This window comes from Suillus fuscotomentosus (assembly GCF_016647785.1).
Source record: "Suillus fuscotomentosus strain FC203 chromosome Unknown F5891scaffold_15, whole genome shotgun sequence".
NCBI classification, from domain to species: Eukaryota; Fungi; Basidiomycota; class Agaricomycetes; order Boletales; family Suillaceae; genus Suillus; species Suillus fuscotomentosus.
In genome coordinates, this window is record NW_024539527.1 from 37,842 (window position 1) to 52,381 (window position 14,540).

General features: G+C 41.7%; 5 protein-coding genes across 5 annotated transcripts; 3 read left to right on the forward strand and 2 right to left on the reverse strand.

Moving 5' to 3' along the window:
- Positions 1-3,524: 3,524 nt before the first annotated feature.
- On the forward strand, positions 3,525-4,580 carry F5891DRAFT_978255 (uncharacterized protein; the record flags this gene model as incomplete). Its single annotated transcript, XM_041376775.1, is given in 7 exon segments — positions 3,525-3,573; positions 3,667-3,734; positions 3,780-3,844; positions 3,917-3,970; positions 4,020-4,171; positions 4,401-4,421; positions 4,441-4,580. The coding sequence occupies 7 exon segments, from the start codon at positions 3,525-3,527 to the stop codon at positions 4,578-4,580; spliced, it is 549 nt and encodes a 182-aa protein (XP_041228335.1).
- A 2,341-nt stretch (positions 4,581-6,921) lies between these two features.
- F5891DRAFT_1185888 (casein kinase I isoform delta) lies at positions 6,922-7,756 on the forward strand (the record flags this gene model as incomplete). Its single annotated transcript, XM_041366609.1, has 3 exons — positions 6,922-7,066; positions 7,172-7,182; positions 7,235-7,756. The coding sequence occupies 3 exons, from the start codon at positions 6,922-6,924 to the stop codon at positions 7,754-7,756; spliced, it is 678 nt and encodes a 225-aa protein (XP_041228336.1).
- Positions 7,757-12,116: 4,360 nt separating this feature from the next.
- F5891DRAFT_948322 (uncharacterized protein) lies at positions 12,117-12,308 on the reverse strand (the record flags this gene model as incomplete). The annotated part of the gene is made up of 1 exon (XM_041374800.1): positions 12,117-12,308. A coding segment is annotated over one exon (192 nt), but the record flags the coding sequence as incomplete, so codon positions are not given.
- Positions 12,309-12,400: 92 nt separating this feature from the next.
- F5891DRAFT_912278 (uncharacterized protein) lies at positions 12,401-12,637 on the reverse strand (the record flags this gene model as incomplete). Its single annotated transcript, XM_041373645.1, has 1 exon — positions 12,401-12,637. A coding segment is annotated over one exon (237 nt), but the record flags the coding sequence as incomplete, so codon positions are not given.
- A 1,094-nt stretch (positions 12,638-13,731) lies between these two features.
- F5891DRAFT_978257 (uncharacterized protein) lies at positions 13,732-14,540 on the forward strand (the record flags this gene model as incomplete). Its single annotated transcript, XM_041376776.1, has 5 exons — positions 13,732-13,783; positions 13,812-13,909; positions 14,072-14,341; positions 14,415-14,442; positions 14,530-14,540. The coding sequence occupies 5 exons, from the start codon at positions 13,732-13,734 to the stop codon at positions 14,538-14,540; spliced, it is 459 nt and encodes a 152-aa protein (XP_041228339.1).

The following is a 14,540-nucleotide window of genomic DNA, read 5'->3' on the forward strand; positions in this document are numbered from 1 at the left end:
CCATTGCCAAGTACTTTTCTGTGCTCAAAATCATTGTTGACGATGCATTGCTCAATACAATGCTTGATCAGCCTATCAAAGATCAGCTCGAGCTTCACTGTTGCCTAGGTAAGGAGAAGATAATCCTGAAAAAAAACTCACTTTAGCAGTAAGCATGCTCACTTGCAGGTGCTGCTATTGGTTGTCGAGCACTACAAAGCACGACGGCATGGTGAATCACTTGACGACAAAGTTAATTTTCTCAATTTAATCAATTCTCAAGTCAAATATTAACATATTAATTCAACAACAACCTTTAATTACACTTTTACTCATACATTGGTACATACTGCCACACCTACTACAGTCACTATACAAGTAGAATAGTTATAAGTAACATAAATACTAACATTTCATAGTAATAGTAGCTGTAATTACTATTATACACCCTGACACCGTGTTTTCTGCAGACATAGGGTTTTTTGCTTATATAAGCTGGACAGTTTGTTTGCGGGTATTGCCCACCACCATTGTAAAGGATGTTGAAGACTTGGTCAACAAGGCGAGTGATAGGGTATTCTGTCAGTCTTAGCTGATACCTCTTTAGCTTGCAGATTTCTATCAAGATGGCTGTAAGCTTTCAGACTTTTATATTAAGATTCCTAGCACTATTGTTTCAAAGTGAGTTTTCCTACTATACTACCTACTTTTATTTCTTACTTAATATTACTGCAAGAGGCACTTTGGATATCCAAAACTCTAACAAATCTCTCATGACATTTATATGTAGAGCATTGCTCACTCATATCTGGGACTATCTTATAAATAATTTAATATCTTGTTTTCATAGTAAAAATATCTTTCAGCATTAATCTTTTGTCATTACAAGAATAGCTGTAGGTGTATCCGGTGTATCTGGTGTATCAGCTAATACCCAGATTAATATAGACCCAGATATTTGAATGTATACATTTCTTATGGTGGAACAGATATACTACAAAGGTCCTTTTAAACTATTGTTATGGCAATTATTAATACTGAAGGCCAACTAGGGTTAAGATGCTCTTAAGGATGTCCCCTCCCACTAGCTTATAAGTATAAATGAGGGGAGTGTTAGCTACAATTAGATATGACCTTATCCTCCAGTTGAAGTAGATCTACTTCCAGGATAAGAATTCTTTTCTATTTAATTTTTCTTCTTATTAATCTTGAATACTAACATTTGTACTGTGGTTTACTGTAATGCTAAGGATGAGAAGTTTTGTTTTGTTCTGCCTATAGGAAATTTTTGTGGAGGAACATTAGTAATATATAAACAGGGCTTAGCAGTTGAATTGAGGGGGGGAAAATTATGATCTTTAGATCATGCAGTAGCACACAAATGCTGGTAATGAAAGGGCAGCAGAGCAACTTAAAAAGGTTGATGATGTTATCACTCACCCCCCTACTAAGAAGAAGCTTTGTAAGTCTAGAGCTGCACAGAAGCAATCTCTTAACTCTCTAGCACCTATACCAAAGGCCTCTTCAAAGGCCAAGAAAAAAGAAAAACAGAATAGGTAGGATTTTATAATCAGGCTAGCCTTTACTTTCCTTAACTCATTTTTCATCCATAAACTCTAAGACTTCTCAGACAATAAGGCCATCATAGTCAAATGCAGATACAGGACTTAGTAAGCCTACCTTTACTTGTGTAAGACCTTGTTTAGGTGTAGTGTAGTGTAGTGTAGTAATGTAGACAATGTATCATGAAACAAATTTAATTTGACTTATCAGGATCATGAATGTGTGATAATTGCATTTTTTGAGTTATTTGGATAAGGAAAGTGTTGAGTTGAATTGGTAGATACTTGTTTGTATCATAAAAGTGTAGTTTTTTGTTTGGTGAACACAATTTTTGCTTATTCATATAAGGAAAGTGTTGTGTTAAATTAGTGGACATTTGTTTGTATTGAAAAAGTGTAGTCTTTTGTTTGTTGGGCACAGTTTTGGCTTATTTGTATAGGAAAAGTGTAGTATTGAAAAGTGTTGTCTTTTGTTTGTTGGACACAATTTTGGCTTATTTGCATAGGAAATGTATAGTGGCTGATATAGTGGACAGTTTTGACATGTTTGAATTGCAAAGTGTAGTCATTTCATATAGTGGACACCTGTCTATGTATACAATTTTGACATATTTGGTGATTTTAGATAGACTTTCATTAGGAAAGTGGTGAAGAAAATAAGAAGTGTGCAAATATTCCGGCCCTATGTCCAACAATATTCCCATGCCTCATCCGGACCTTTGGACGCCTTATCCATGTCTCCAGTCCTCTACCCATCCAGATCCCTGCACCTCTGCACATCTACATCCGCACATCCACATTCAAATCCCTTTACCTCCGTACACAAGACCTCCATACCTCCACAGCTAGCCTGCTTCATTCATCCTTTGTCCTATCGCCCTAATGTCATATTCCATACATCCATGCATCTTGTCCGGACCATATCTGATCTGATCTGATATATGATAAGCTACTTCATTCATTTCCTGTGCATATAACGTTAACACAGCCTATCTGGTATTCCTTGTTCCTGGTACCTCGGTTATACTTACTACCGGTATGCTTACTGATCTGTTAACCTATGCTTCATTTCTGACTCGCGTTTGATAACTTTGCTTATGCTTCATACATAGCCTCAGACCTTTGCTTATTGATCTTTCCGATAGTCACTTAGTATATAAACTCTTGTATATGTCCTGTAGTTCCTCAGTCTGAATATCATATTATTCCTCGCACTAGATCTCACTCTAAGTCCTCATATCAGTTCTAGTCTTCTAACTTAGTCAATTTCCATCTTGGGCCTAGGGAGAAACTCCCTAGGCCAGAGCTCTGCTCCTCCAATCCTCCACTCATCCAAAGTTTCCAGAAGTTCATCCAGAACTTTCCTGCGGTCCTCCAGACCTATTCTGCTTTGGACTTTGTCCTTGCAGCCTTTCCTCTGTTTGCTTCTACTCAGGACATGTCCTAAGTAGCCATTATACATATCTGTATCAGGACGAAACCTCATTGTAATTTTCAGAAGTTCCTCCAGAACTTTCCCACACTCATCTGGAAGTTACTTGCACTCATCTGGAATGTCTGTCTGAAATTTCCCGCGCTCCTTCGGACTTCTTTGGACTTCCTCCAGACATCATTCTGAAATTAAGGGCACATACTTGGGTAAGGGGTGCAGCACATGAGCTGAAGCCAAGCCCCTCAGAATCAGTCCTACCCTTTGTGCACGGTCTTAACAGTTAAGTAGTGTTGCACTTATTTTGAGCCCGAACATACTCAACTAAATTATGAATGCTACAAAGAAAATTCTAGGCATAACCATAGGCTATTATGAAGGGTATTACAAGCTAGATATTTGCCATGTTCATGTACAAAACATACTTTGTGCATGTCAGCACTTGCTAATATCAATTTATTCTTGAAGAAAGACCAGCTATTACATTGCACAAGGTAGGGTCATTTGTCACATGGTCTGCCTCTATACTAGTTTGGAGGACTTGGTCAACGAGAATGATTGCAGGTACAAACATTGCTCAGATGATGTGGTATCAACCTTGGAGTATGTCATCGACTGTTTCCTCTATCATTTCTATGAATTGTATTATCACACAGGCAGAATCACACGCAATGGGGCTACATTGAACTCTCGCAGACACTGCATGGTTTCAAGAGAAGATTGGAGAATTCGAACATGAAGAATCCAAAGATATGTTGAAGAAGGTATGTAATATTTGTTTGCAAAGAATTTCCCTAATTGTCTTTTAGCTCAAAAAAGAAGCAGATGCTGCATGTGGCAATGATACCTTCTGCCTCAAGGAGCTCATTGCTGTGTAGGTTAATCAGGAATTTTGTCCATCTCCTCTGATCAAGCCTCATGACAAGTACTCACAAGGCTTTATAAGTGATATCTGTGGGGCATTGCTCTGCCCTACTGAGTGGGACTGGAACAATGACCAGTGAGCACCAATACTTGTCAAGCATTGCATGATGCTGATGTTTGGGTAGCATGAATGCTGGTATCTGTGATCAAACATCAAATTACATTGTGTCGGAAAACTCTTGGCTGATGTTCACTTATGAGGGCTACAAAATCAACTGTGACAACCTTGAAGGAAGTTTCCTCAAGTCCAAGCTTTTGGTTCTGATTAGTTGGCTTGGTACTCAAGGCCATCTTTACATCACCTTCCTCTGTGAAGGAAGCTGGTGGCAATGGTGATAGAGCTGACATTCTTGAGAACACCAGGTGCACCCAGCAAAAATCAGACCATACAAAGGTGAAAATATGCATTGCCTTGATCATCAACATGAGAAAGGTCACACCTCATGCTATCATATACATCATTTGTCAAGTGAGCAGATCGTGATATCTATTAATTGAATGTCTAGCATCTAACTTTTGTATGGCAGGTATGTTTTGCTCTATCAGGTATCTCATCGTGGTACACTGTGGATGGCGACTTTGATTATGAAGCCTTCTGGAACAACATTGTGGAGATCTTTGAAGATGTCCCTGGCCCTACCGTGCAACAAAGGATGAATAGGCTCCTTGAATGGCAGACTAGGTAATGACATTGTTGTTCCTTATGTAGCATGATATCTTAGAGTGACTTTAGTGCAGATTTGTAGGTTGGGCCATATTCCTTAATAGTGAATTTATGGAATGATTGTCCACTGCTGTTTTTTGATGAGGCCATTGAGAACACAAATGAACTATAAAAAAGTCAGTCTGTTGTCAAATGTAAAAATAAAATTGAGAAAATACCATAGCACAAACTAAAGTCAAGCATGACAATGGCAACTGCTTGCTGGAAATGTCTAGATGTCTTTGAATAATTCTATATGGGCCAGTGTGCATGAATGTGATGATGACATCACAAAGTGCAGGGTTGGCAAAGTTTTGTGTTTTTCCCTGCAGTGCCTTGTTATTTAGATGTTCATGAGATTGTACCTCAACAAATCTGTTCATCCACACCATCACATAAAAACTTTGAGCCTACCTTTACCCTGAGCGCCATGTCGAGAGATCCTTATATAACTGGATGCCAGGAAGTATGAGGAAATAATGAGAGAAAGCCAATGATAATACACTTACAAGCTTCGCCATATCAGGCTTGTGACCAGGCTAACAGCTGTATGTGTTTTAGCCCATGTCTGCCTTTAGCTGGTTGCTGCATGTCATTAAGATCCTTATTGTTCATTGAATTCTTTTTCCTGGTCACATAACATAAGAGCTCTAGGGAAGTAGGGTCAGGAAGATGAGGTCACTCATTTGTCTTGTGATGCTGACCTATAATGTTGTCAGCTACATCTTCAGGCTAGGAGTGGGGATGTACTACTGGATGGATATTGTATCTGAGGGCCATCAAATTCCTAAATACCTTGAGATACATTGACAGACTGATGCTGCATTTTAGAACCAAGCTCAGAGACTTTGGGGACACATTGAGCACCCTCCAAGAAGACAATACATGGAAAAAAATATAGCATTATCCTTGAAGGAACATGATTAATTTTTGCATCATGTCCCACACACAGAACATCATTGAAACATGAATTACTTTTTTCAATGTTTTGACAGGAAAAATGAGGGGAAATTTCTATCTTCTCAATTAATGTTTTTTTGGATGTTTGTGGAGGAACATGGGAAAATACCTGCAGTGTAAGGCAAGATGCTGAGAATTGTGCCTGCAGCACTGCACAAAGCCTTACTGGAAGCCATCAGTCTTCTTCTAGTGAGCCATCCAATGGGGATCTTCTGCAATCAGTGTCAACTTTACCAGTAGCTACCTTAAGCTTACCTTCACGACCTTTGTCCAGTGTGTGGGTCCTTCCGACTTTTTACGAGGAACATTTGGATCTGTCTCTATGAACGGTCAGTTATGAGCATAGGACTAGCTATTAGCCTTAAATGCTTCATTGGGCAGGATATGGGCATTAAGGAACAGTGGTGAGCTCAGCAATTCTTGTTATATCTGTTCACAAAGCTCATTCATCGTAGCCTTAATATCAATAACACAGGCCTGCATAGTCCCCTATTCCCCATCATCATCAAATGCTCAAATGAAGCCCAAGCTCTCATTATCAATGAACTACAGTCCATGATGTTGGATCTTACACAGCTAATCCTAGCAACCAATGCCGCTCATGCTTTCTCAACATCTTCAGTTGTGAAGAATACCCTTAAGACTCTCTCTAGCCATTCCTGCAGATCACTTGTTGTTACAGTGTGGTCTCAGGTCATCAAACTAGTATATTTCTTTCATGGGATGTTCTCCCATCATTGTAGACCATTGGCATTCCCCTAGAGTACTTGCTTCACAGTTCCTCAGACAGTCAGATGGATCTCCTCCTTGTGTCCCATTCTCACCCATTTCAACCAGCTTCTCCTCATCTTGAAAGATGAAGATCACAGCATTCAATGAGGACTACCAGCGACTGGCACACCTAAAAGACTAGTGCAGTCGTAGCAGATCCTCGAGTGGTTGATATTCTCAGGCTTAGTATTCAACTTCATACCAAAGGGAAGAAGAAGAAGACACTATTGTAACAGTACCAGTCGACGACATGGCAGTGACTTTGAAGCATCTAGAACAAATACAAAGGTTCAAGATAACAACCTAGGAGAGCTTACCTGGCTATTGGGTCTCAAGATAGAAAGAGACTGAAGTACACAGACCATAACACTACCACAAGGAGTGTGGCGGTTGAATTGAACTTTTCTTATTGTCTCTCAGTGTTGGCTAGATTCCCTGACTCTTTGCTTATTGTATACACCATGGATAAGACCTCTGTTTGAGTTGATGGAAAATTTAGGTTAGGAGATGTCTTGGGATCTAGTTCATATGATACATTATGCACATAATACCAGCTACATGATAATTCAACATTTGCACTCCATTTAGCTGTCATGTATTGTGCATGGAACATCATCAAGGATGATGCAGTTGCCATTAAACTTGAACCCATCAGCAACTCATCTTCTGTGCAGCATGAATACAAAATTTTGAAACACCTCGAAGGTGGTGTTGGTATTCCCCATGTCCTTTGGTTTGGTAGGGAGTTACGTATCACGCTCTGGTTCTTGACCTCCTTGGGCCATCACTATACAGTCTATTCCTTACAACCAAAAATTCAGCCTTGATACCATATTACTCTAGGAGACCAGCTGGTCAGTTGTGTGTGGGTTGTTGCACATGCAAATCGCTGACCCACTTCCCTAGCTCTCACGTCTTGAATATATTCATGGTGATCTAAAACCGCAGAATGTTGTAGTGGGGCTTGGTGATTTGAGGGACACTGCCTTCATTATCGATTTTGGCATTGCAAAGGAATTCTGGAATACATCAACCAGTGTTCATATTCCATTTCACCAAGATCAACGTGTCACTGGCACTCCTACTTTTGCATTGATCAACAACCACCTGGGAGTCGAACTGGGTCATCATGATGACCTTGAGTCACTTACATACATGTTAATCTACTTTTTGCAAGGCTCTCTTCCGTGGTTAACCAGCAATGAAGAGAAACTCTCCAGCTCTTTGATACTTGAGTGCAAGGTGAACACTACCATTGAAAATTTATGTTGTGGAATTCCTGTCGAGTTCGCAACAATCCTCATTTACACATGCTCTCTCATGCTCTCAGAGGATCCTGATTATAACCACCTTCGTTCATTACTTCATATGCTCAGTTCTACATCACCTGTACCAGCTTGCATGCTTGCTGGATTTCAACCAGCATGATGTACAATTCCCCTTCAGTATCCCATGAACCTTGGGTAATTGAGGCAGTGCCTCCATGCCCACCGCTTCACAGATCAACTTGTGTGAGTAGTTCATTTATGTTCCTGTGTCATATGAATTAATATAATTGCAAGTTTACATCCATGTAATGGCCCCTCCTATTTTTGTACAAACACTGTATGTGTATATACTATACAATATGACACAGCTGCCAGTGCCTATGCACAATAATAATACTTGGTATTATGTAATATGATTTCTTCAACTCCCATGCAGCGCCCTCAATGTCAACATGCTGTAGCCTGCAGGTTACACCTGTTGCATGAATCATCATGGTGATTTCAACCAGCAGACAAGTCATACTATGTAATAACGACGACTTGGCACTGCTTATTGATGGGGATTGCCACCTTTGGCTTCTGTATCATCCATGTTGGCCTCGGTTGTCATAGAGGTGGTGAGTCCTAGTGTGAGCACATTCATCAGCATGTTCTGGAGTTTCCCCAGGCAAATATATATCGCTATCACCACCGTCCACCAACCATCAACAATGACATGCCTCCTCGATGGAAGAACACTTCCCAGCTTGCTACCAAAGCCACTGCTACTACTCCCATTGCTGCTTCTGTTACTCCCGGTTTCATTGATGCTTCCACTCCTGCTGGTGCTCCCATCACTGTTGCTCCCATGGCTGCTGCAGTGAATGCGAATATTTTTCACAATCCTCAAAAGGCATTGTTAGCCTCCTCTCCGATTCAGACAAAACAATGGAGATGAAAGGGAATCCTTCCACCTTGAGAATGTCTCCGGGGATGAGGAAGATGACATGGTTAACTCACCTGCATCTGCAGTAAGGCCTGCAGCAGGCAACAGCCCACTTCAGACCACTATGAGTACTGGCTATCACCGACCCTCTCACCACTAGTGGCCAAGCAAAACCACCTAAATCCTCTGCCAATATACATTCCTTCTTCAGACAGGACCCTACAACTCATTCCAATGTCTACAAAGCCTGTGAGTGAGTATTGTATCTGCAATCTATTATTCTTTCTGACATTCTTCACCAGAAAAATCCACAACCTTGATGTTAATTACCATGTTACATCATACATTCCTAGTACAAGCACCTCAACTCGTCGTGCACACACCTTCACCGAATACACCGACATTTACCTGGAGTGAGGCAGAGTGTCAGCACTGGCATGTCTCTATAAGTCATCGCGACTGAAGACTCTTTTGAATGAAGGCTGGTAAATCACGACCATGTGTCAAAGGCTGAAAGATCCGGTGTAGGACTTAGTCCTTGTGGCCTTGTAAAGGCTATTTTTGTGTCGTCCCATAGGTCCTCGCAGCCCACATCTTTTCCGCTATCGGCTGATGGTTGCGGCTCACGCGCATGTATCAGACCATACTGGCTTTTACTTGGCTCCATTGTGCGTCCTTATCCTGTCCTCCGCTGGTCTATCGGTGTGTATTTCACTTGTTTTGGAATAGACTGACCATTATTCCGACGCTATTTCGTTTATATCTCTATCACTTTCATCATGGACCCTTATTACCTACAACTGCTACCTACTCGGCTCTGAACAGCGCTTTGGCACGTTCTCATATATACTTACTTATGAATTTCATGTATCATCTTACCTCCTGCTTGGAATTATCATCCACTTGCACGCATTTTTGTCCGAACTTAAAGTCTAAACTTTGCATCATCCGCCATGCATGTCTACCTACCGGCTGTGTTATCCCACCAATTCCTTGCTAAAGTAGCCATCGCGCTACTTACGAATCCACCATTTTTGCCACTTCGCCTTAACACTTCGCGGAGCCCGCATACCAGTTTCTACACGACCACACATTACCACGTGTCAATGTACCTTTGGCCACTCAACCTCACTTTGCACCGTGTCAATGGCGGCTCACTTGCGCTCGCATTGCATTGTGCTAGTCCTCGCACTCCATCCATTCTCAACCACCCTTATTAGTTACAGTGATTTCCCTCCAATTTTACATAGAGGAATCGTTCTCAGTAGCAATCCCCTTGGGCTGAATCATATACTTGTCTCCAAAGGTCTATTTGAGTTTTGCCCCACTTCACCCTTTCTTCCCCTTTCACCCCTTCTCATCTAGCTATCATTCCTCGCACACACTGGCTTGCACATTAGAGTCACTCGGTACTCTCCCTAGTCCTGTCTCACTCCCTGGAACCAGCCTGCCGACTCCAGATGATACATTGCCTGTGTTTACTCTCAATGAGATGCATAAACACATTGTCAAATTCATTATTGCTGACGATCAGGTGAGTCGATTGCACTTTCTATGTGCTATGGTTAGTGATTTTCTTCAGGCAATCAATATCATTGAATGCCCAGAATTTTGCCACCTAATTCGTCTTCTGCAGCCATCGGTAAATGAGACTGATATATTCCATTGCACCAAAGCTTGTGAGTTGGTCATTAATGACACTTTGGTATTAAAGCATCCAGCAATACTCCGGTTGCTCCATGCATGTGGAAGCCATGCTTTCAGTGTTCAAATGGTGTTCCATGCCAAGTGTGTCACTGCATCCAATGCAGACCAAAGAAAAGATGTAAAACAGTGATTCAAGATCATCTGAAATAGTCTTGCTTGACGGATTCAATTGCCAAAAGGAGCTGCTGTGACATGAATGGAAATACCTCATGCATGTGCTTCCTGTTGAACTGGGAGATCACTTCCTGGTTAGTATCAACATACTATATGTATATTTGGAAGGAGAGATATGCTTACTGGTCATGATGTCACATATAGCTTAAATAGATTCCAACTTCATTTGAAATTTATGTAAAGGTTGCCCTCAGGGCTTCATAATGAGGCAAAAATGAGTGTGGCAAGTGTTGACTATGCTAGGCAGCTCTTGATAGCAGTAAATCAGTGTATTGTCAACCTCACCAGTCAACAGCTTAACTTTGCTGAATTCTATGAGTTCCAGGACACCACAGACACCCTGCATCTTCTTCAATATAATGACCTCATTTAAGATATCTTCATCATCTGCATTTCCAAGGACCCAGTGGACCTTGATGATGTACTCTTGGTCATCCTTCCTGGCCAAGTAGCAAACAGTGTCATGACCAACCAACCAGGCTATGACTTGAAAATATGACCTCCAGGATATTGTACCAGTTGTCGTTGACTTGAATTTTACTGATTGGTGACAAATTTAGAGGAACAGAAGTTTGGGCAATGAAAGGAACTAGCTCAGAGGGGAGTGCAGGAGGACCAGTCCTGATATCAGGCTGCTCATCTATGTAGCTCAAAGGAGGAGAAGATGCTTGATGGGCAATCATCACTGGAAGTCTGTGAGGGTGAAGATTTGTATGATGAAGCTGACTCATATCTTGACTCCTGGCTGGAAGCTTCATCTGACTCGCCTGACTTGTTGAGTCCTCATCTGACTCACCTAACTCCTCACCTGAGGCCATATCTTCTGACTTGGCCTATGTACTGGATGTACCATGAGTAATGACCCTCTTTGTCAGAGCATGCAATCTCCTGAAGAGGACGAGAATAACGTGATAGTATAGGGAGTTCAAGCTGTCAAATGTTCATTGTCATATCAAAACCGATGCACTCATCATTGCCAAAGACAATAGATGAGAGGATTTGCAGAAATTGGTCCTTCTGTCAGTCAATATGGAATGAAGGTGATACAGCAGAACAAGAGTGGTCGTATATGTGGACATGAAGTTCATGATAGTGATTACATAGAGATAGCATGAGGGTGAAGTGCCTCTAGGGCTGGTGCTTCAAGATAATACATATGTGCCTTGGTGTTAAAGGATTTTGCAGCACACTTCCCTGATCTGACATAACAATGTCAGGTTTGTGGGAGATATTTTCTCCCTTTATTGCAGTGATTGAGTGCACCCCACTCCATACACAATTTGCTCGATTAGCTTTGAGTCTGTGTCGAGAAAGTGCCACTGTGAGGCTATTCTGAAGCCCCACAACTATGTGTTCAATAGTTGAGTTTGAATTGAAAGTACTGCCTCTGCCAGGTGCCTCACTCCCCCCTGGCAGTCTCCCCTCATGTCTTTCACCCTTTTTACTCTTTTTGTGCTCTTGTTTGGGTGGATCCGGTGTAGAAACAACAATTCAGATGGTGTTATACTGAACTATATGTTGGGTCTTGCTTGCCTAAGCTGCTATGCTTGTAGTGACAAGAGCATTTGACCCTAAAGGGGAAGCAAGTGCAGCAGAGATCTAGGGATTGGTGTGGAGGGTGCCGCTCGTCGGCTGATGTGAAGTGTGGGAAAGTGTGTGAGGTGCGAGCACGGATATAGAGTGCTTGAGCGGCGCAGAGTGCATTATGGAGCGGTTAAGCGGTGCGAAGCGCAGGAGAAGCGCAAGGTGGGGTTATAAGAAGAGGCTCATAATAGACATGGAGTGTCTCAGGTGTGAAGAAACAGGAGGGATCTGTAAGCACCCAGTCCCGCCAAAATGGCTCAAAGACACCATTCAAGTGGAATTTTTGCACTTCACAAAAGAAGGCCTGTAGATCTGATGGATCAGCTCATGTGCAAATAACAGATATTTGTGCAAGAGTGATTGATGCCATATGAGGTTCATGGTAAAAGGAATCTCCAAATTGTTTGTACATGGTGACTTTCCACTGATGCAGGCTAACATCATGGCTTCAGGAGTATTGACAATATAACTTGCAAGTGGAGTGAAACAATAGTGGCTCTGTCTAATGGGATCTGAGAGCATCATGCCATGTAGAGCAGCCTCCTTAAGCAGTTTTAAGACAATATCTAGGTATTGATGAATGAGGCAATCCGCCAATACACCATGCAGGTACTTATTCTTATGAAGGAACTTCGGAACTAGCAGCAGGGCAGTGAGCCCTTTCATACATGTTTTGGACTTAGACAGACGACCTTGCTTGTATCTAGTTTGGGTATGGTTGACTGTTCTATCTATACTCAATCTGGATACAGTCATTTTCTCGTTTCTGCAGTGATTGCTGGACTCAAAAATGCGCCTGAGCTGTCCCCTGAATGGTTGTTGCACAAGAGGTTGACAGACAAGAGTGTGGAGGACATACATGCATTGAGAACAATCACAGAAAAGATGAGCCACCAGATCCCAGTGAAAAAACATGGTCTGAATGATGGTGGACTGTCGAATCTGTGAAGAGGAGAAAGTTATCAAACTTGGAGTTGAGATGTGATTTTTGCAGTGGTCAAAAATAAAAACAGATCTCATCACATGTTATATAGAGTGTGAAACTTACATCACATTTCAAATAAGACGGGGTAAACTCGCAGATGTCCATTTATGTTTGTCTCTGCACAAACATTTTCTAATCATATTTGAACATATGCATGGTCTATCTCAAAATATGCTCAAATAGTACTATATATGATTGTATGTGTGCCCACCAGTTGCCTTGCAAACGTGCTTGAATGGGACGACAAATGATATGCATTGCACTGGGTGTTAATACACTTGAAATGGGATGCTAATAGGTCTTGTTGCATGCCTGAAATAAAGTAGCAACACACCTTTCATTGAGCTGGTGTGAGATCTCCATAGTAAGCACAAAATTCAGGTCTCAGAAGTTCAAGAATCATTGGCAACCTGTTGCAAGTGAACGGTTTAGAACTGCATCACAAACAAACAAAAGTCACGCGCCAATAGTCCTCAGTTTCATATTTCTAGTGTGAATAAGTTCATCAGCAAGTCGGTGCATGGGGACCGACGACTTACCTCGCACTGAGCTGATGCTAGGTTTCTGTTAAAAACAGTGACCTATAAGTTCTGTCATCTCCTCATCACATTTCTGCACTAGATATGAATATATGCGCGTAAAAATGTTATTATGACCTACTGCAGCCTCATACTGTCCCAACACAGTCTGTGATACAGATTAAACATGAAACCATCCCACTATTCTAGACTCGTATGGTCAGTATAATCATACCAGATAAATGACATATGAGATTGGAGACACTCATAAGGTGGAACTAGTGGAGGAGAGTGGTGAGACCTTTAACTTGGAGGTGGGAAGATGGTGGGAGCGAGAAAGGTGGGGAGGGAGAGAAAAGTAGGAGGGAGAGAAAAGTGGGGAGAGAGAAATTTGGCCCCAACAATTTCCATGTAACTTTGGTGCGCATATTGCACAATATTAATCCTGATAAGTTGCTTGGTTCAGCCAAGTCCCTTAAGAGTTGAGTGAGTTTTGTCTGAGTCTTGTTGCTTATTTCTCTTCTGACATTCCTACCTTTTGTTAGTGTCAATCATGCTCCCTTGCTCTCAAGCTACGTCTAGCCCCCAAAAGTAAAGGCAAAGTGCAAAGTCATGGAATCTCACATTACAGCAGTTACTGGGCAAGGAAAGAAGGCATGTGCAGCATATAAAGCTGGTTTGGTGTTGTCGCTTGGTGCAGGTACAGGGAATGCTCAACTAGAGAAAGTTGGTGCAGTTCCGGAGGCCCGAACATGGACAAACCTACTTAAGGGCTCCACAACCCTCGCGCCAAATATCTCAGCAAACCCTCTTGCTCCTGAATCACATCAAAAAGGCCATGGCTGTCCCTCAGTAAGCTCAAGTTTCTATCCAAACAGTTGGGGCTGATGTCAAATATTTAGAAGCCTCCTCTATCATATACTAGTATTTCAGACAGTACAGGCTCTGCTGTTGTGAGTTCCCATCGGAAAGGAAAGAAAGCCAAGGTAAGGCATTTTTGTCTTTGTTCATATCTGGTGATGCAATGATCAATCAAATAGGGATAATGTGA